Source organism: Papio anubis, chromosome 20 (assembly GCF_008728515.1).
Source record: "Papio anubis isolate 15944 chromosome 20, Panubis1.0, whole genome shotgun sequence".
Lineage (NCBI taxonomy): Eukaryota > Metazoa > Chordata > Mammalia > Primates > Cercopithecidae > Papio > Papio anubis.
The window spans coordinates 1,240,903-1,260,954 of NC_044995.1; the positions used below are offsets into that span (position 1 = coordinate 1,240,903).

The 20,052-nt window shown below is 51.4% G+C and overlaps 1 protein-coding gene across 3 annotated transcripts; it reads right to left on the bottom strand.

Moving 5' to 3' along the window:
- Nucleotides 1–3,765: 3,765 nt before the first annotated feature.
- C5AR2 (complement component 5a receptor 2) lies at nt 3,766–17,496 on the bottom strand. 3 transcript variants are annotated; one of them, XM_031659115.1, is made up of 4 exons: nt 17,388–17,496; nt 16,840–16,932; nt 14,161–14,839; nt 3,766–5,071 (listed from the first exon to the last, which is right to left on the bottom strand). In XM_031659115.1, exon 4 carries the CDS (start codon nt 5,054–5,056, stop codon nt 4,043–4,045), a length of 1,014 nt encoding a protein of 337 aa, XP_031514975.1. In that variant the 5' UTR covers nt 5,057–5,071; nt 14,161–14,839; nt 16,840–16,932; nt 17,388–17,496; the 3' UTR covers nt 3,766–4,042. The 3 variants fall into 3 exon arrangements, with proteins under 3 accessions (XP_031514975.1, XP_009193091.1, XP_009193092.1); XM_009194827.4 differs by lacking the exon at nt 16,840–16,932; XM_009194828.4 differs by lacking the exons at nt 14,161–14,839; nt 16,840–16,932.
- Between the last annotated feature and the right edge of the window lie 2,556 nt (nt 17,497–20,052).

Sequence of the window (20,052 nt, forward strand, 5' to 3'; positions counted from 1 at the left end):
CTCTACTAAAAAATACAAAAAATTAGCCAGGCATGGTGGCGGGCACCTGTACTCCCAGCTACTCGTGAGACTGAGGCAGGAGAATGGCATGAACCTGGGAGGCGGAGAGAGCTTGCAGTGAACCGCGATGGTGCCACTGCACTCCAGCCTGGGTGACAGAGTGAGACTCCGTCTCAAAAAATAAAATAAAATAAAATAAAATAAAATAAAAATAATAAAAATAAAAGGGAGGAGGGAAATGTCAGACGCATGTGAACCAGAGTGATTCCATCTTGAATAGGAGCTGGGTGAAATAAGGCTGAGGCCTACTGGGCTGCATTCCCAGGAGGTTAAGCATTCTAAGTCACAGGATAAGGCCAGAAACGGTGGCTCACGGCTGTATTCCTGGCACTTTGGGAGACTGAGGTGGGTGGATTACCTGAGGTCAGGAGTTCGACACCAGCCTGGCCAACATGGTGAAACCCTGTCTCTACTAAAAATACAAAAATTAGCCAGGTGTGGTGGCTGCGCCTGTAATCCCAGCCACTCGGGAGGCTGAGCCATAAGAATTGCTTGAACCTGGGAGGTGGAGGTTGCAGTCACCTGAGATCATGCCACTGCAATCCAGCCTGGGTGACAGAGCAAGACTTCATCTCAAAAAAATAATAATAGGCCAGGCATGATGGCTCACGCCTGTAATCCCAGCACTTTGGGAGGCTGAGACAGGCGGATCACGAGGTCAGGGGATCGAGACCATCCTGGCTAACACAGTGAAACTCTGTCTCTGCTAAAAAAAAAAAATACAAAAAATTAGCCGGGCGTGGTGGCAGGTACCTGTAGTCCCAACTATTCGGGAGGCTGAGGCAGGAGAATGGCATGAACCCAGGAGGCGCAGCTTGCAGTGAGCCGAGATGGCACCACTGCACTCCAGCCTGGGCGACAGAGAGAGACTCCGTCTGAAAAAAATAAAAAATAATAAAATAAAAAATTTAAAAATTAGTCCAGTTGTTACCCTTGGGGAATTTACAGTTTAGCTGGGACCTTGTATTCCAGAGACTCAGAGAAAGGAAGAGCCCATTCTTTCTGGAAGGAGTATAAATCAGAGAGGGCTTCCTGGAGGAAGTGACATTTGAGGGAGGCCTTGAAGGAAATTATTGATGATGAAGAGCAGGAGTGTCGGAGTCAAGTAAAACTGGGATCAAATTCCAGCTGTCCGGTGTTCTTGCTGTGTGATCTTGGGTAAATGACCTCTCCTCCCTGGACCTCAGCTTATAAAATGAAGCATGCCACCCTATCTCCCTGGGCTGTTGTGAGAATGACCTTAAAGGAGAAACTATGTGTAAAGTGCTGTTCTGGAGTAATGACTGCAGACACAGGTACCACTATTATGTTATTTAATTATTTATTTATTTAGCAGCAGGGTCTCACTCCGTCACCTAGGCTAGAGTGCAGTGATGCAATCATGGCTCACTTCAGCCTCAACCTCACAGGCTCAAGCAATCCTCCCATCTCAGCCTCCCTAGTAGCTGGCACTACAGGCATGTGCACCAAACCAGGCTAATTTTCTTTTTTTTATTTTGTAGAGATGGGGTCTTGCTCTGTTGCCCAGGCCAGTCTCCAACTTCTGGGCTCAAGGGATCCTCTCGACTGGGCCTCCCAAAGTGGTGGGATTACAGGCATGAGCCACCGTGCCTGGCCTACTATGTAATTTAAGAGATCTGAGCAGGTAGAGTTCAAGAGTAAATTCTAGAGAGTATTTTGTAACAGAAATCTCTTTTATGATGGCAGTGTTCTACAGCTGTGCTGTTGAATATGGCAGTCACCAGCCATATGTGGCTACTGAGTGCTTGAACTATGGTCAGTGTGCCTGAGGAACTGAATTTGAAACGAAAATTTATTCTTTCTTTCGAGATGGAGTCTCACTCTGACATCCAGGCTGGAGTGCAGCAGTGCGATCTAAGCTCTCTGCAAACTCCACTTCCCGGGCTCAAGCAATCTACCTGCTTCAAGGAGGATTGAAACAGAAGGATTCAAGCAACTCCCTCCTCAGTAGCTGGGACTGCAGGCACGCCCCACCATGCCTGGCTAATTTTTGTATTTTTTATAGAGATGGGGTCTTGCTATGTTGCCCAGGCTGCTCTCAAACTCTTGGGCTCATGCAATCCTCCTGCCTCGGCCTCCCAAAGTGCTGAGATTATAGGCGTGAGCCACCACGCCTGGCCAATTGATTCTAATTTGAATAGCCACAGATGGTTCTTGATTGTTGAACTGCACATCATAGATCAGAAGGACATTCCAGTCAGTGGCACAGCTTCAGGAAAGATGCAGAAGCAAGAAAATAATATAGTCCAAAGGGTGTGTGTTAGCTTCTCACGGCTGCTGTAAAAAACACCCCAAACATAGTGACTTAAAACAATACAAATGTATTTTCTTAAAGGTCTGCAGATCAGAGTTCTGAAAGTGTCAGCAGGTCTGCGTTCCTTCTGAGAGCTTCAGAGAAAATCAGTTTTCTTGTCTGTTTCAGCTTCTGGAAGCTGCCTGCATTTCTTGGCACCCCCTCACGTCACTATGACATCTGCTTCCGTTGTCACATCTCCTGTGACTGACCCTGACCCTCCTGCCTCCCTCTTTTTTTTTTTTTTTTTTTTTTTTGAGACTGAGTCTGACTCTGTTGCCCAGGCTGGAGTGCAGTGGCGTGATCTCGGCTGACTGCAAGCTCCGCCTCCCGGGTTCACGCCATTCTCCTGCCTCAGTCTCCCGAGTAGCTGGGACTACAGGCGCCCGCCACCACGCCCGGCTAATTTTTTGTATTTTTAGTAGAAACGGGGTTTCACCGTGGTCTCGATCTCCTGACCTTGTGATCCGCCCGCCTCGGCCTCCCAAAGTGCTGGGATTACAGGCGTGAGCCACCGCGCCCGGCCCCTGCCTCCCTCTTAAAAGGACCCTTGTGACTCCATTGAGTCCGCCCAGACCATCCAGGATAACCACCCCTTCTCAAGATCCTTAATCTCATCTGCAAAGTCCCTTTTGCCATGGAAGGTCACCTGTTCACAGATTCAGAGGATTCAGATGTGGACACCATTGGGGGTCATGATTCTATCTGCTATAAGGTCTGAGAAGCCAGAGAGGAAGTGTGTCCGTGGTGGAGACAAGCCTTGAATGCCGAGCTAAGGAGCCTGGACTTGGCCTTTCCTTCAGAATAGATCCATGACCTGTCAGCCCCTCACCACCTCGACTCTGTTACCCTGATCCAAACCACTATCACCTGCTGCTTGGACCATTGCAGTAGCCCCCTCTCTGGGATCTTCACTGCCCCCACACCATACTCTCATCTCCACCAGCAACCAGAGGGATCCTGCTAAAATCTTTTGGCCGGGTGCAGTGGCTCACGCCTGTCATCCCAGCACTTTGGGAGACTGAGACAGGCGGATCATGAGGTCAGGAGATCGAGACCATCCTGGCTAACAAGGTGAAACCCCATCTCTACTCAAAATTAAAAAATTAGCTGGGCATGGTGGCAGGCACCTGTAATCCCAGCTACTCAGGAGGCTGAGGCAGGAGAATGGCGCAAACTCAGGAAGTGGAGCTTGCAGTGAGCCGAGATTGTGCCACTGCACTCCAGCCTGGGTGACAGAGCAAGACTCCGTCTCAAAAAAATAAATAAATAAAATCTTTTAATTTTTTTTTTTTTAGTAGAGATGGGGTTTCACCATATTGCCCAGGCTGGTCTTGAACTCCTGACCTCAAGTGATCCACCTGCCTCAGCTTCTCAAAGCGCTGGGATTACAGGCATGAGCCACCGCAAATGGCCCTGTATATCTTTGTTTAAAGTCTGTCTTCCTCCACTAGAATATCAGCTCCCTGAGGGCAGGATTTGTGTCTGTTTTGGTCACTACTATATCTCCAGTGCCTAAAAAGGCCTTGCACATAGCAGGTGCATAATGGGTATCTGTTGAATGAAGGAATAAAATGAAGACATCAGTGAGCTCCTGGATCCAGCTATGCCTGAAGCCAGTCTTGTGAAATGGGATAGGAAGATACACATCCACAGTGTCTCTCCAGCCTACACCTCCATCTCTGAGACCAGTTCATGGCTGGTGGATTTCTTGCTGTCCACACTTTCTTCCCTGCCCTGGGACTCCCTCAGGGCCCAGTGACAGGCAGCTGGCAGTGACCGGCGGAGTTGAGCCCTCCCGAAATACAGGAAAAGCATGGGATTGAGGCAGCTGTGAGCGAGGGCAAGGCCCACGACGAGGGGTTCAGCCCGCAGGGCCCTGGCCAGGAGTGCGGAGTTCGGGGCTGCCACAGTGAGCACCAGCCCCAACAGGTGGTAGGGCGTCCAGCAGACAAAAAACCCCACCACAATGGCCATGCCCAGTGGCCAGCGGTGTCGGGCTGCCCAGCACAGGAGGGCACCGTGGCAGCTGGCCACGACCACCAGGGGCCCCAGGAAGCCAAAAAGAAACCGGACGGCAGTCACTGCGTTCTCGGTGCTGGAGGAGCCACCGTAGTCCACCACACACTGCAGCCGGGTGGGGAAGTGCTCCTGGTGCAGCCGGCGGTAGATGGCGGAGGGCACGGTGAGCAGCAAGGCCAGCGTCCAGGCTGCCCCGCAGGCCACCTGCACCCCACACGCCCGCTGAACCTTCGACCACCAGGCAGGCCCGAGAGCCAGAAAGCAGAGGTCGGCACTGAGAGCTGCCAGGAGCAGGACGCTGGCATACATGGTCAGCAGGATGACGGAGGGCAGCACCCGACAGCCCACTTCCCCATATGGCCAGTGGCCCCCATGGGCAATGGGCACTGCCAGGATGGGCAGAGACAAACAGCACAGCAAATCCGCCACGGCCAGGTGGAGCAACCAGGTGGCACCCACCCTCCGGCGGGCCTCCTTCCCAGCCACCCAGGCCACCATGGCATTGCCCGGCACCCCCACCAGGAAGATGGCAGCATACAGCGGGAGCGGGGCCATGCGCAGCGTGTCGGTGGCCAGGCAGGCGCCATCCAGGCAGTCCACAGGGAGGTCCAAGAGGTCGCTGTAATCCCCATACTCGTAGCTGATAGAATCGTTCCCCATTCAGGCTCCTGGTGTCTGGGCAGGGAAGAAAGACAATGAAAACTCAGAGGAGGAAACTCCATGGCCCTGGAGATCTAGGGTGTCCATCAGCCTGGCCCACCAGCACCTTGCAAACTGGAATACTGTGTCATAAGAACTCCCGTGCTTTAGAATATTGGAATTCTAGGCTGAGTGTGGTGGCTCACACCTGTAATCTTAACACTTTGGGAGGCCGAGAAGGGCAGATCACTTGAGGCCAGGAGTTCAAGACCAGGCCAACATGCCGAAATGCCATCTCTACTAAAAATACAAAAATTAGCTGGGTGTGGTGGTGTGTGCCTGTAATCCCAGCTACTTGGGAGGTTGAGAATTTCTTGAACCCAGAAGATGCAGGTGGCAGTGGGGTGAGATCACACCACTGCACTCCAGCCTGGGAGACGGAGTGAGACTTCGTCTCAAAAAAAGAAAAAAATGGAATTCCAGAACTTAGTGTTATTAGAAGTAGCTCGGTGGCATCTTGGAATTCTAGAATATTGCAATGCTAAAACCCTAGTACGTTGGAATATTGGGGCTGGGCACGGTGGTTCAGGCCTGTAATCTCAACAGTTGGAGAGGCCAAGGTGGGAAGATCGCTTGAGGTCAGGAGTTCTAGACGAGCCCGGGCAACATCGAGAGACCCCATCTCTACAAAAACTTTTTAAAACATAGGCAGGCACGGTCATGTGTGCCTGTAATCCCAGCTACTGAAAAGGCTGAAGTGGGAGAATCACTTGAGCCCAGGAGACTGAGTGAGCTTGATCGTACCCCTGCACTCCGGCCCGGATGACAGAGTGAGACTCTGTCTCAAAAAAGAAAAAAAAAATCAGAAAAAAAGAAAGAAATGAGCAAAATCCAAAATCCACAGTATTTTAGAAGATGATAAATACTGTGGGAAAAGTATCACACAGGGAAGCTGGCTATGTTGGAGTTTTACAGGCATAGTCAGGGAAGGCTTCTCTGAGAAGGCGATATTTGCGTAAAAATCTGAAGGAAAGGTGGGAGAGATGCATGGAGATCTGGGGGGAGAGTGTTTCAGGCATCGAGAACAGCCAGTGCAAAGGCCCTGAGGTGGGAACATGACAGTCACGTCTGAGAACAGCAAGGAGGCCAGTGTGGCTGGAGTGGAATCTGCCAGCGGGAGAGGGCTGGAGGCAATAGCCGAGTCATCAGGAGCCAGGCACAGTGGCTCATGCCAGTAATCACGGGACTTTGGGAGGCCAAGGTGGGCGGATCACCTAAGGTCAGGAGTTTGAGACCAGCCTGGCCAACATGGTGAAATCCCATCTCTACTAAAAATACAAAAATAGGCTGGAGTGGTGGCAGGCGCCTATAATCCCAGCTACTCAGGAGGCTGAGGCAGGAGGGATCACTGGAACCAGGGAGGCAGAGGTTACTGTGAACTGAAATCATGCCACTACACTCCAGCCTGGGCAACAGAGCAAGATTCCATCTCAAAACAAAAACAAAAACCAGTTATCAGGGGCCGTGGCGTGTAGGGCCACGTGGGCAACGCAAGGACGTCATCATTTATTCCAAATGAGACAGGTGCTGTAGGAGGGTGCTGAGCAGAGAAGCAACACAATCTATCATAGCAATAATTTTTTTCTTTTTGAGACAGAGTTTCGCTCTGTCACCCGGGCTGGAGTGTGGTGGCATGATCTTGGCTCACTGCAACCTCCACCTCCCAGGTTCAAGCAATTCTCCTGCCTCAGCCTCCCAAGTAGCTGGGATTACAGGTACCTGCCACCACGCCTGGCTAATTTTTGTATTTTTAGTGGAGAAGGGGTTTCACCATGTTAGCCAGGCTGGTGTCGAACTCCTGACCTCAGGTGATCTGCCCACCTCGGCCTCCCAAAGTGTTGGGATCACAGGCATGAGCCACCATGTCCGGCCACAATAATATTACTATTACTATTTTTTGAGACGGGGTCTGGTTCTGTAGCCTGGACTGGACTGCAGTGGCACTATCTTGGCTCACTGCAGCCTCCACCTCATGGGCTCAAACAACCCTCCACCTCAGCCTCCAAAGTAGCTAGGACTACAGATGCACACCATCATGCCTGATTAATTTTTTTTTTTTTGGAGATCATCTGGTTCCACCTCTTGAATTCTGGGGCACAAGCAACCTGCCTTGCCTCAGCCTCTCAAACTGCTGGGATTACAGGCGTGACTGCCACTGTGCCTGACAATAATAATAATAAAAGTATTATTATTATTAGAAGCCATCATTTATTGAACACTTTGTGTTTTGCGCCAAACTTTTTTTTTTAGGGACGGATCTTGCTCTGTCACTCAGGCTGGAATGCAATGGCACTATCATGGCTTACTGCAGCCTCGAACTCCTGGCCTCAAGTGGTCCTCCCACCTCAGCCTCCTGAGTACGGGGGACTACAGGTGTGCACCACCGCACCTGGCAAATTTATATATATATATATATATATTTTTTTTTTTTTTTTTTTTTGAGACGGAGTCTTAAAAGGCTGGAGTGCAGTGGCACGATCTCGGCTCACTGCAAGCTCCGCCTCCTGGGTTTAAACCATTCTCCTGCCTCAGCCTCCTGAGTAGCTGGGACTACAGGCGCCCGCCACCTCGCCTGGCTAGTTTTTTGTATTTTTAGTAGAGACGGGGTTTCACCGTGTTATATTTTTTAGAGACAGGGTCTCACTCTCTTGCCAAGGCTGGAGTGCAGTGGTGCAGTCACGGCTCACTGCAGCCTCAAACTCCTGTGCTCAAGCGACCCTCCCACCTCTGCCTCCTGAGTAGCTGGGACTACAGGCAGTGGCCACCACGCAGCTTTAAACACTGTGTCACTGAAACCTTATTTTTTTTTTATTATTTTATTTTATTTTATTTTACTGAGACGGAGTCTCACTCTGCTGCCCAGGCTGGAGTGCAGGGGCGCTACCTCAGCTCACTGCAATCTCTGCCTCCTGGGTTCAAGCAACACTCCTGCCACAGCCTCCCGAGTAGCTGGGATTAGAGGTGTGCACCACCATGCCCGGGGCTAATTTTTTATATTTTTAGTAGAGATGGGGTTTCACCATGTTGGCCAGGCTGGTTTGGAATTCCTGACGTCAAGTGGTCTGCCTGCCACGGCCTCCGAAAGTGCTAGGATTACAGGCCTGAGCCACCGTGCCCAGCCTCACTAAAACCTTATAATAACTGTCTGAATTTGACACTACTGTTACATTTATTCTACAGACAAGGCACAGCAAAGTTAAATAACTTACTTAAGATCACTCAGCTAAATAGGTAAAATTTTTTTTTTGAGACAGAGTCTCGCTCTGTTGTCCAGGCTGGAGTGCAGTGACACAATCTCGACTCACTGCAACCTCCACCTCCAGGGTTCAAGCGACTCTCCCGCCTCAGCCTCCTGAGTAGCTGGGACTACAGGCACCCACCACCACGCCCAGTTAATTTGTGTATTTTTAATAGAGACGGGGTTTACCATATTGGCCAGGCTGGTCTCGAACTCCTGACCTTGTAATCCGCCCACTTCAGCCTCCCAAAGTGCTGGGATTGCAGGCGTGAGCCACTGCGCCCAGCCCCTAAGTAGGTAAATTTCAAAGTGTGTTAGTCCCTGCTGCAGAACCCCATGCCCTAGAATATTACCATCTCCAAATCTCAGGCTCTGGAGAGCTGGCAGGCAGTACGGCAAGTGGCCCCGAGCAGCCCGGGGTTCCGTGACTGTGGGTGTCAGTTGCAGCTGGCTGTGTCTATTTCCTCATCGGGAAAACAAGTCATGGAGGTGAACCTACCTCTCTGGTTTTGGGAGTCCTTGAGGAGTTAAGATGTGTCTAGCACGTGGCACACAGGCTTAGGTAGACGAAGCTTGGGTAGCACAGGACCCAGGCAGGAGTCCCCACCACCCCATCCCTACAATGTCAGTGTGACCCGGCCCTGCGGCTCTCTGCTGACTATTATGGGTTGGGTGGCACTGCCCAGCACTCCAGCTGGTGTTGAGGCAACAGGAAGGACAGAGAGAAAGTTAGGGCACTCCCCTCCTCCATGCCAGGTAGCAGCGAAGAGGCCAGGCCACTTGGTGTGTGTATTTGGAGTCTGGCATTCCACTTTCATATTATTTTTATCCCTAGAGGAAAAGGTGTGCAGAATTTAGCCAGGTGCAGTGGCTCACACCTGTAATCCCAGTACGTTGGGAGGCTGAGGAGGAAGGATCACTTGAGGCCAAGAGTTCAAGACCAGCCTCACAGACAGTGAGACCGTCTGTCTCTACAAAAAATTTAAAAATTAGCCAGGCATAGTGATTCATGCCGGCAATCCCAACCTTTTTGAAGATTGGGGTGGAGGATCATATGAGCCCAGGAGTTCGAGGCTGCAGTTAGCCATGATCGCGCCACTGTACTCCAGCCTGAGCAACAGAGTGAGACCCCGTCCCTTGAAAAAAAGAAAGAGGCCGGGCGCAGTGGCTAGCGCCTGTCATCCCAGCACTTTGGGCGGCCGAGGCAGGCGGATCACGAGGTCGGGAGATCGAGACCATCCTGGCTAACACAGTGAAACCCTATCTCTACTAAAAAATACAAAAAAATTAGCTGGGCATGGTGGCGGGCGCCTGTAGTCCCAGCTACACGGGAGGCTGATGCAGGAGAATGGCGTGAACCCAGGAGGTGGAGCTTGCAGTGAGCTGAGATCTAGCCACTGCACTCCAGCCTGGGCGACAGAGAGAGACTCTGTCAAAGAAAGAAAGAAAGAAAGAAAGAGAGAGAGAGACAAAGAAAAACATTTACAAACTGAACCCCCCCCCCCCGCCCGGTTGGGCACAGTGGCTCACACCTGTAATCCCAGCACTTTGGGAGGCTGAGGCGGGCAGATCACTTGAAGCCAGGAGTTGGAGACCAGCCTGGGCAACATGGTGAAACCTGGTCTCTACTAAAAATACAAAAATCAGCCAGGCGTGGTGGTGGGCGCCTGCAATCCCTGCTACTAGGGAGACTGAGGCAGAAGAATCACTGGAACCCAGGAGGCGGAGATTGCAGTGAGCCGAGATCCCGCCACTGCACTCCAACCGGGGCGACAAGAGTGAGACGCCGTCTCAAAAAACCAACAAACAACAACGAAAACCCTCCAATTCCTACCAGCTGTGCGGCCTTGGGCAAGTTACCTAACCTATCTGTGCCTTAGTAAAATGGAAATAATAATATACCTGCCTTAGAGGGTGTGGTAAGAATTCAGCGAGTTAGAAACGTAGAACTGAGTGTACGGCGCTGGTTTTCAGTGGGTGTCATACGCATGCTAGCTGCTGTTATCACTGTCCACATGCATCCTCTCACCCCACAAAGACTCCACCCTTCCTGGCCCCTGTTTATTACAATCTGGGGAATTTTCTGTGCATCGTAATTTGTCCAACTGTAAGCCCAAAACAATGGTATCGCAGATGGCATTTCCTTTGTAACGTTTTAACCAGAAATGGGAGCTTTCAACACACATTGTTCCATTGCTTCATCTTTTCACTTAACGTGCCGGATATCTGTCTTCCTATCTGTACAGATATCAACCCCATTCATCTCCAAAGCATCAAAAACAGTCCACTGTCTGCTCAAGTCATGCTTATTAACTAAGGGCCATTCAATAACAATGGTAAGGAGAATAATGAGAAACAGGGCCAGGTGCAGAAGCTCACACCTGTAATCCTAAAACTTTGGGAGTCCTAGGCAGACGGATCACTTGAGGTCAGGAGTTCGAGACCAGCCTGAGAAACATGGTGAAATCCCATCTCTACTAAAAAAATTAGCTGCACGTGATGGCAAGTACCTGTAATCTCAGCTACTCAGGAGGCCGAGGCAGGAGAATCCCTTGAACCTGGGCGGTGGAGGTTGCAGTGAGCTGAGATCACACCACTGCACTCCAGCCTGGGAGACAGAGTGAGACTCTATCTCAAAAAAAAAAAAAAAAAAAAAAATTGGATTTGGTTTAGATGATTTTGTCTTGCTGTTGGGTAATGTAAGTGTTCTGAACACATTTGAGGTAGGCTGTGCCCGTGAGGTCAAGGCTGCAGTGAGCCAAGATTGTGCCACTGCACTCCAGCCTGGACAACAGAGTGAGACCCTGTCTCAAAAAAAAAAAACAAACAAAAACGTAGGCTATGATGTTCGGTAGGCTAGGTGTATTAAATCCAATTTGATTTAGGATATTTTAAACTTACGAAGGGGTTTTTGTTTTGTTTCATTTTGTTTGTGTTTTTGTCTTGTTCAGTCACCCAAGCTGAGTTCAATGGTTCAATCTTGGCTCACACATGACCTCTGCCTCCCTAAGGCTCAAAGTGATCCTCCTGCCTCTCCAGCCTCTGGAGTAGCTGTGACTCTGGTGCACACCATCCACTTGATTAATTTTTATTTTTGTAGAGACAGCTTTCACTATGTTGCCGAGGCGTCTGAGGCTTCTGGCTCAACGGCCTCTCCCACTCGGCTTTCCCAAGGTATAGGCTTTGGGTGAGGAGCCTTGTGCTGTTGCCTGATGGGGTTGGGCAGGATGGGACACTGAACAGGTCGAAGGCATACTGTGCTTATGTCTAGATTCTAAAGCATGGGTACCCTTCTTATTATTTGGTTTTGGTAGGGTCTGCAAACAATACCTCAGTCTGTGTTATCCATCCATGCAGAAGCCAGCCACCTACCGCCGGCTAATTTTTGTATTTTTTGTAAGTGAGGGTTTCTAATGTTGCTTTCCAGGATAGTCTCGATCTCTGAGCATTGATCCATGCGTCTAGGCCTCCCCAAGTGCTTTGGATTACAGGCTTGAGCCCTGGCGCCGGCCCCTTCTTATTTCATAATAGTGGAAATAGTAGATGGCTTTTTGTGAGCACCTATGATCTACAAGATATAACCCTTATCCTGCAAACTCTTGAGGTCAGTATCATCATCCTCATTTCACAGAACATCAGCTCCTTCTGGCCTTGGGTGCCACTGTGCCCTTGGCATCTGGGACAGAACCTGGCATACAGCACAGGCACAGTCGATATTTGGTAAGTGAAAGGATAAAAGGGGCTGGCAGTGGCTCAAGCCTGTAATCCCAGCACTTTGGGAGGCCGAGGCGAGTAGGATCACGAGGTCAGGAGATCGAGACCATCCTGGCTAACCGGTGAAACCCGTCTCTATTAAGAAATACAAAAAACTAGCGAGGCGGTGGCGGGCACCTGTAGTCCCAGCCTGGGGAGGCTGAGGCGGAGAATGGCGTGAACCGGGGAGGCGGGCTTGCAGTAGCTGAGATCCGCCACTGCACTCCAGCCTGGGCAACTTGAGGCCGAGACTCCGTCTCAAAAAAGAAAGGATAAAAGAGTAAACAGAGGCACAGAGAAACTAAGTGGTCATAGGTTTCTTTTTGTTGTGGTGCAAGCACCCTCATGTGTGCCTCTTGGTGCACGCCTGTCTGTGCATCCAGTCGTGCTGGATCCTCTGCTCTGGAAAACTCTGGAGTAGAATCAAAGAAGGCTGGCCGGGCACAGTAGCTCCTGTAATCCCGGCACTTTGGGAGGCGGGTGGATCCGCGAGTCAAGGAGATCGAGAGACCATCCTGGTTAACACAGTGAAACCCGTCTCTACTAAAATACAAAAAATTAGCCAGAGGCATGTGACTGGGTACCTATAGTCCCAGCTACCAGGGAGGCTGAGGCAGAGAATGACCTGAACCCAGGAGGCGGAGCTTGCAGTGAGCGAGGCAGGCTCCTGCACTCAGCCTGGGTGACAGAGCGAGACACTGTCTCAGAAAAAAAAGGCTGAAGGTTCTTCCTTCCTGAACATCCATCTTCTAGGATTCCTCCCTCACGACCCGGCGATCAGCCTCCTTCCCAGAAAAGCACACATATGCTCACCAGAACACACGTGCCGGAATGTTCACAGCAGCCCAAGATGAGAAACCATCAAATGGCCACTCACAGCAGAACAGATAAACACATCATAGGGTGTTCACCCTGTAGAATATTCTACACGGTGAGAATGAACAAACACCACGCAAGAATGTGGATGGATTTTGTGATAGAACGTTGAGGAGGCTAGGCGACAATTCATGTCTGTAATCCCAGCACTTTGGGAGTCCGATGTGGGAGGATCACCTGAGGTCAGGAGTTCGAGAGCAGCCTCTCCAACATGATGAAACCTCGTCTCTACTAAAAATACAAAAAACAATTACGGCCAGGTGCAGTGGCTTACGCCTGTAATCCCAGCACTTCGGGAGGCCGAGGTGGGTGGATCACCTGAGGTCAAAAGTTGGAGACTAGCCTGACCAACATGGTGAAACCCGTCTCTACTAAAAGTACATAAATTAGTTAGGTGTGGTGGCGGGCACCTGTAATCCCAACTACTCAGCAGGCTGTGGCAGGAGAATCACTTGAACCTGGGAGGCGGAGGTTGCCATGAGCCAAGATCGCGCCACTGCACTTCAGCCTGGGCGACAGAGCAAGACCCTGTCAAAAGAAAGAAAGAGAAAAGGAAAGAACGAGAAAAGAATGGGAATCGCTGAGTGAAAGGGCTTGCTCGCTACGCATGCTACAGTTCGGTGGATTTGCCGGAAGCTGCAGGAATTCCTGCAGGTTTGAGAGAGGCTGTTTCCCTTACACCTGTGTGTGAAAAACCATTTGGGCCGGGCATGGTGACTCACGCCTGTAATCCCAGCACTTTGAGAGGCCAAGGCGGGCGGATCACCTGAGGCCGAGAGTTCAAGACCAGCCTGACTAACATGGAGAAACCCCATCTCTACTAAAAATACAAAATTAGCTGAGCGTGGTGGCGCGCACTTGTAATCCCAGCTGAGACAAGAGAATCGCTTGAACTGGGGAGGTGGAGGTAGTGATGAGCTGAGATGGCACCACTGCACTCCAGCCTGGGCAACAAGAGTAAAACCCCGTCTCCAAAGATAAAAAAACGTTTAGATCCTTCGATAAGAGCTTTGCTGCTGGGCTGCCCAAGTTAATTTCAAGAGCCCAGGACTCTGACGTGCATTCCAGTGTGGCCATAATGAGACTGCACTTCTCCACCTCTAGTTCTGCTTCCCAGATTCTGAAAGTAACGATTCCAGGAAGCCAGGATCATGCAATCTCTCTCCCTCCTTCCCGCCCTTGTTGCCTCCATCCTTACCGTCTCTTCCAAGAGGGTCCCCACGTGAGTCAAACGCCACTTGGGAGCGCAATCTGGGCCCACAGCCAGGACCCAGGAGGTCTGGGGTCTCTCCCTGCCGTGTCTGGCAGCTGGTAGAGTCCTGGAAATGCGTCCTGTTTGCTAGAAGCTCCTGCCGGACGCTTCTGAGCACTGCCACCTCACCGGTCCCAGTAAATCTTTATAAGCAGTACAAACTAGGAGTGGCCTCGTCTCACTCTCAGGGTGTGTTTGTCCTGTCTTCTTCCCATGACTCAGAACACAAAATTACGGGGCGGCTGGCAGGGCTAGAGAGGGCTCGTGGGTGGAGGGCTGATCCCAAGTCCCCAACCCTAGTCTGGAAGTCCCAGCTTTCCGGAAGCCAGACCTGCACGCGGTTTGCTCTTCAACCCCTTAGAGGTCTTGGCCTGGATTTCGTTTTCCCCACAACATGCCAGCGGCCCCCAGCCACCTCCAGGCCTCTCTTACTGTGCTCAACCCCTCCCTCCTGCAGCCTCAGGACAGACAAACGTCCTTCCGTCCCTCCGTCCTCCTTGGCTCTGAGGAAAGCAGCCTGGGGTCACATTCTCCACAGAAAGACCGCTGCAGCTGAGCGCAGGGCCCACGGCCTCAGTGGTAGAAAAAGCACAAACAGCTCCTTTCTTGGGCCTCGATTTTCCATCTGTAACATGGGAAGACGTTGTTATTATAGTGACCTGCTCACTTTTTTGGGCTGAGTCTAAATCTGTCGCCCAGGCTGAAGTCACGGTGCCCGGATCTCCAGCTCCTGCAAGCTCCGCCTCCTGGGTTTGTTCTCCGGCCCCTCCAGCCTCCCGAGTAGCTGGGACTACAGAGCCCGCCACCTCATGACTAGTTTTTTTGTATTTTTTTTTTTTTTTTTTTGAGGCGGGTCATCTGTAAGATCCCAGGCTGGAGTGCCCAGTGGCGGATCTCAGCTCACTGCCAGAGCTCAGCCTCCCGGGTTCCAGCCATTCCTCCTGCCTCGGCCTCGAGTAGCTGGGACTACAGAAGCCCTTGCATCGCCCGAGCTAATTTTTGTATTTTTTAGTAGAGCCCACGGGGAACTGCGTGGCCATGGGATGTCTCGATCTCCTGACCTCGTGATCATGATCTCGGCTGGCCTCCATAGTGCTGGGATTACAGGCTTGGGCACGCCCGACGCTTTACTTTTTTAGAGATGGAGTCTTGCTCTGTCGCTCAGACTGGAGTGCAGTGACAACATTATGACTCACCGCAGCCTCAAACTCCTAGGCTCAAGTGATCCTCCTACCTCAGCCTCCTGAGTAGCTAGGACTACAGACATGCACCAAACATGCCTGGCTAATTTTTTAAAATTTTTTGTAGAGTTGGGGTCTTGCTGCATTGCCCAGCCTCAAGCCATCCTCACACTTCGACCTCCCAAAGGGCTGGGATTACAGGAGTGAGTCAACATGCCCAGCCATCATAGCAATTCTTTTTTTTTTTTTTTTTTTGAGACAGAGTCTCGCTCTGTCGTCCAGGCTGGAGTGCAGTGGCCAGATCTCAGCTCACTGCAAGCTCCGCCTCCCAGGTGTACGCCATTCTCCTGCCTCAGCCTCCCTAGTAGCTGGGACTACAGGCGCCGGCCACCTCGCCCGGCTAGTTTTTTTTTTGTATTTTTTAGTAGAGACGGGGTTTCACCGTGTTAGCCAGGATGGTCTCGATCTCCTGACCCCGTGATCTGCCCGCCTCGGCCTCCCAAAGTGCTGGGATTACAGGCTTGAGCCACTGCGCCCGCCCCCATAGCAATTCTTTGTTTGTTTGTTTGTTTGTTTCTGACAGAGTTTCGCTCTCTTTGCCCAGGCTGGAGTACAATGGCGTGATCTCGGCTCACCGCAACCTCCGCCTCCCGGGTTCAAGCGATTCTCCTGCCTCAGCCTCCCGAGTAGCTGGGATTACAGGCATGTGCCACCACCCCGGCTAATTTTTGTATTTTTAGTAGAGACGGGGTTTTCTCCATGTTGGTCAGGCTGGTCTTGAACTCCCGACCTCAGGTGATCCACCTGCCTCGGCCTCCCAAAGTGCTGGGATTACAAGCGTGAGCCACCACGCCCGGCCCCATAGCAATTCTTAACCTCTCCCAGCATACCACCGTGACTGAGAACAAAGACTCAAGGGCCAGAATGATAAGATTCATATTCCAGGTCCACATACCCTCATCAAAGTTCAGGGCCTCAGCCCCTTGAACCTCAACTTCCTCATCTGTGCAGTGGATGGTTGCTATGAGCATTTGATAAATTTAAAACGCACAGAACTGGCTAGGTGTGGTAGCTCACGTCTGTAATTCCAGCACTTTGGGAAGCCGAGGCAGGTGGATCACTTGAAGTCAAGTGTTCAAGACCAGCCTGGCCAACACGGCAGAACACCATCTCTACTGAAAATATAAAAATTAGCCAGGCGTGGTGGCGCATGCCTGTAGTCCCAGCTACTCAGGAGGCTGAGGCAGGAGAATCATTTGAACCCAGGAGGCGGAGGTTCCAGTGAGCCGAGATCTTGCCACTGCTCTCCAGCCTGGGTGACAGAGTGAGACTCTGTCTCAAAAACAAAAAACAAAAAAAACCAGAACAGTACCTAGCACATAGTATACGCTAGGTTCATGCAACAGCAACAAGACTGTAGTAGGAATTCTCAAAGTACACATACCATGCAGGCTTAGCAAGAGGAAGTGGCTCCAACCCCTACTTTGGAAACTCTTTATTCAGCAGTTCTTTCTGTTCGTGCTTTTTTCTGTGCATGCTTTAGGGATTCAAGGGAAATATTTACACACTTCTTTTGTTATTGTGTTAGAGAATGAAATACTTTCCTAGAGGAAGTTGTTCGTGAGACAAGAGGCTGGGACTCACTGTTTGACCCAGGGCGTCCTCCACTCTATTTCCCCATCTAGGTGACCCTGCGTTGGCCGACCCTCACCCCGGACCCTCAGAGAGACAAACATCCCCCAAGTCCCCTCCCCTCCTCTTCTGTCCCGGGAGGCCAACATGAGGCCCCCTCCTCTCCCATATCCTGCCAGCCCCAGTCTCCTGCGGGAACCTGCCTTGGCCGGAAGAAGACATTAAGAGGAAAGAAACCGAGGTGCAACCTTCCCTTTATCAGCTCAAACTTTCTTTAATCTCAAAAGTTTGCAATGGTCTGTTCCTCAGATACTTCATCTTGATAAACTCCTGATCCGGCCACAAAGGTTCTCAACATACCTTTCTTAGGATTCCAGCCTGGCAGGACGGCTCATGCCTGTAATCTCTGCACTTTGGGAGGCCGAGGTATGAGGACTGCTTGAGGCTAGGATTTTGAGACCAGCCTGGCCAACACAGTGTGATGCTGTCTCTGGACGGAGTCTCGCCCTGTTGCCTAGGCTGGAGTGCAGTGGCGTGATCTTGGCTCACTGCAAGCTCCGCCTCCCGGGTTCAGGCCATTCTCCTGCCTCAGCCTCCTGAGTAGTTGGGACTACAGGCGCCTGCAACCACGCCCAGCTAATTTTTTGTATTTTTAGTAGAGACAGGATTTCACCGTGTTAGCCAGGATGGTCTCAACCTCTTGGCCTTGTGATCCGCCTGCCTTGGCCCCCCAAAGTGCTGGGATTACAGGCGTGAGCCACCGTGCTCGGCCCCAGGTAATATTTTTAAAAGCTTTTTGTAGAGATGGGGTCTGTCTCTGTTGCCTCGTCTGGTCTCCAATTCCTGGGCTCAAGCAATCCTCCTACCTTGGCCTTCCAAAGTGCTGTGATTACACGTGCGAGCCACAGCACCTGGCCCTCCAGAATTTGTTTTAATTAGCCAGGCGTGTTGGAGCAAGCCTGTAGTCCCTGCTACTCTGGAGGCTGAAGTGGGAGGTGGAGGCTGAGGAGGGAGGATCGCTTGAGCTCAGGAGGTCAAGGCTGCAGTGAACTATGAATGCACCACTGCACTCCAGCTTGGGTGACAGAGAGAGACCCTGGCTCTAAAAAATAATTTAAAATTTAAACAAAAATTGCCAGGCATGGTGGCTGACACCTGTAATCCCAGAACTTTGGGAGGCCAAGGTAGGCAGATCCTGAGGTCGGGATTTCAAGACCAGCCTGACCAATATGGAGAAACACAGTCTCTACTAAAAACACAAAATTAGGTGGGATGGTGGCACATGCCTGTAATCCCAGCTACTCGGGAGGCTGAGGCAGGAGAATGGCATGAACCTGGGAGGCCGAGTTTGCAGTGAGTGGAGATCGTGCCATTGCACTCCAGCCTGGGCAACAAGCGCCAAACTCCGCCTCAAAATTTTTTTTTTCTTTTTTGAGACGGGTCTTGGCTCATCGCCCAGGCTGGAGTCACTATAACCGGATCTCAGCTCACTGCAATCCCACCTCCGGGTTTACTGCCATTCTCCTGCCTCAGCCTCGGTAGCTGGGACTACAGGCGCCCGCCACCTGCGCCCGGCTAATTTTATATATTTTTTAGTAGAGGCGGGGTTTTACCACCGGGTTAACCAGGATGGTCTTGATCTCCTGACTTACTCGTGATCCATCCGTCTCGGCTACTCCCAAAGTCACTGGATACAGGCTTGGCTTTCAGCCTTACACCCACCTATTTCCTAGCTTTTGTTTTGTTTTTAATTTTTGTAGAGACAGGGTCTCGCTATGTTGCCCAGGCTGGTCTTTAACTCCTAGGCTCAAGTGATCCTCCTGCCTCCTGGTTCACAGTCTATTTCTTTCTCTTTTATTTTATTTATTTGTTTAGAGACTGAGTCTTGCTCTGTCACCCAGGCTGGAGTGCAGTGGTACGATCCCAGCTCACCACAACTTCCGCCTCCCAGATTCAAGTCATTCCCCTGCCTCAGCCTCCCGAGTAGCTGAGACTACAGTCATGCACCACCACGCCCGGCTAGTTTTTGTATTTTTAGTAGAGACGAGGTTTTGCCATGTTGGCCATGCTGGTCTTGAACTCCTGACCTCAGGTGATCCACCCACCTTGGCCTCCCAAAGCCCTGGGATTACAGGTGTGATCCACTGTGCCCGGCCACTAACGGTCTATTTCTATGGGACTGTGCTCATATAGACAAATGCCCTCCTGGCTCTGAGAGGTGTGAGGTTCAGGAAGGTCACGTGGCAAAGATAAAGAGGAGGCGGCTTTGGTCTCAGGGCTTGGAGGCACCCTGGTCTGCAGAGTAGACATGTGAATAAGATCCCAGGGATGCAGGGAGCGGGGGTGGGTGCAGGAAAGGGGATACAGCCTGACTCAGCCAAGCCCATCATCCACTTCCCTTTCCTACCACTTCCCCTTCAGAACTTGCTGACCCAGCAGATTCCCCAAGCTGCAGATCTGGCAATTGTCTGCCCCTTCAGCCCACTTCCGTCCTGGGCAAGGCTGGTCAACACCAGATGGGGGCTGCCTTGGAAAGGCTACCTGGATCCCACTCCTTGGCCTCCAATTGTATCTAGAAGACCGCTGTGGGGCCCAGCTCTTGGGACACTATCTCCTTCCCAAATCAGGGTGGGGAGAAAATACTGACTGCCTGCAACTTCCGAAGTCAGGAAAGCTACAGGATGACTGGGAATAGAGATAGAACTTAGGGGTTGTGGAGGCAGAGGAGGAAGTCAGGGAGGTCTTCCTGGAGGAGGCAGCCCCTGAAGGAAGGTAGAATAGAGGCAGAGATGGTCTGGGAAAAACAGAATGAGCAGCCAGGAAATCAGGGAAGGGGCAAGGCAGAGAGCCAACTGGGAGAGGATGAAGGGCATGGGCCAGGCAGGGCATGGGTTGGGAAGGAGGTAGCATCCGGGATGGGCCCCAGGCTCAGGCCTGGGTGACTGGGAGGACCGTGGGGTTGTCTCTGGAGTCGGGAGGGAAGGGGAAGAAGAGGTTCCGGGGAGATTGCGGAGGTCAGTCTGGC

Excerpts from the sequence above, each read along its gene's own strand:
- C5AR2 (XM_009194828.4), bottom strand. The coding sequence starts at position 5,056 with ATGGGGAACGATTCTATCAGCTACGAGTATGGGGATTACAGCGACCTC.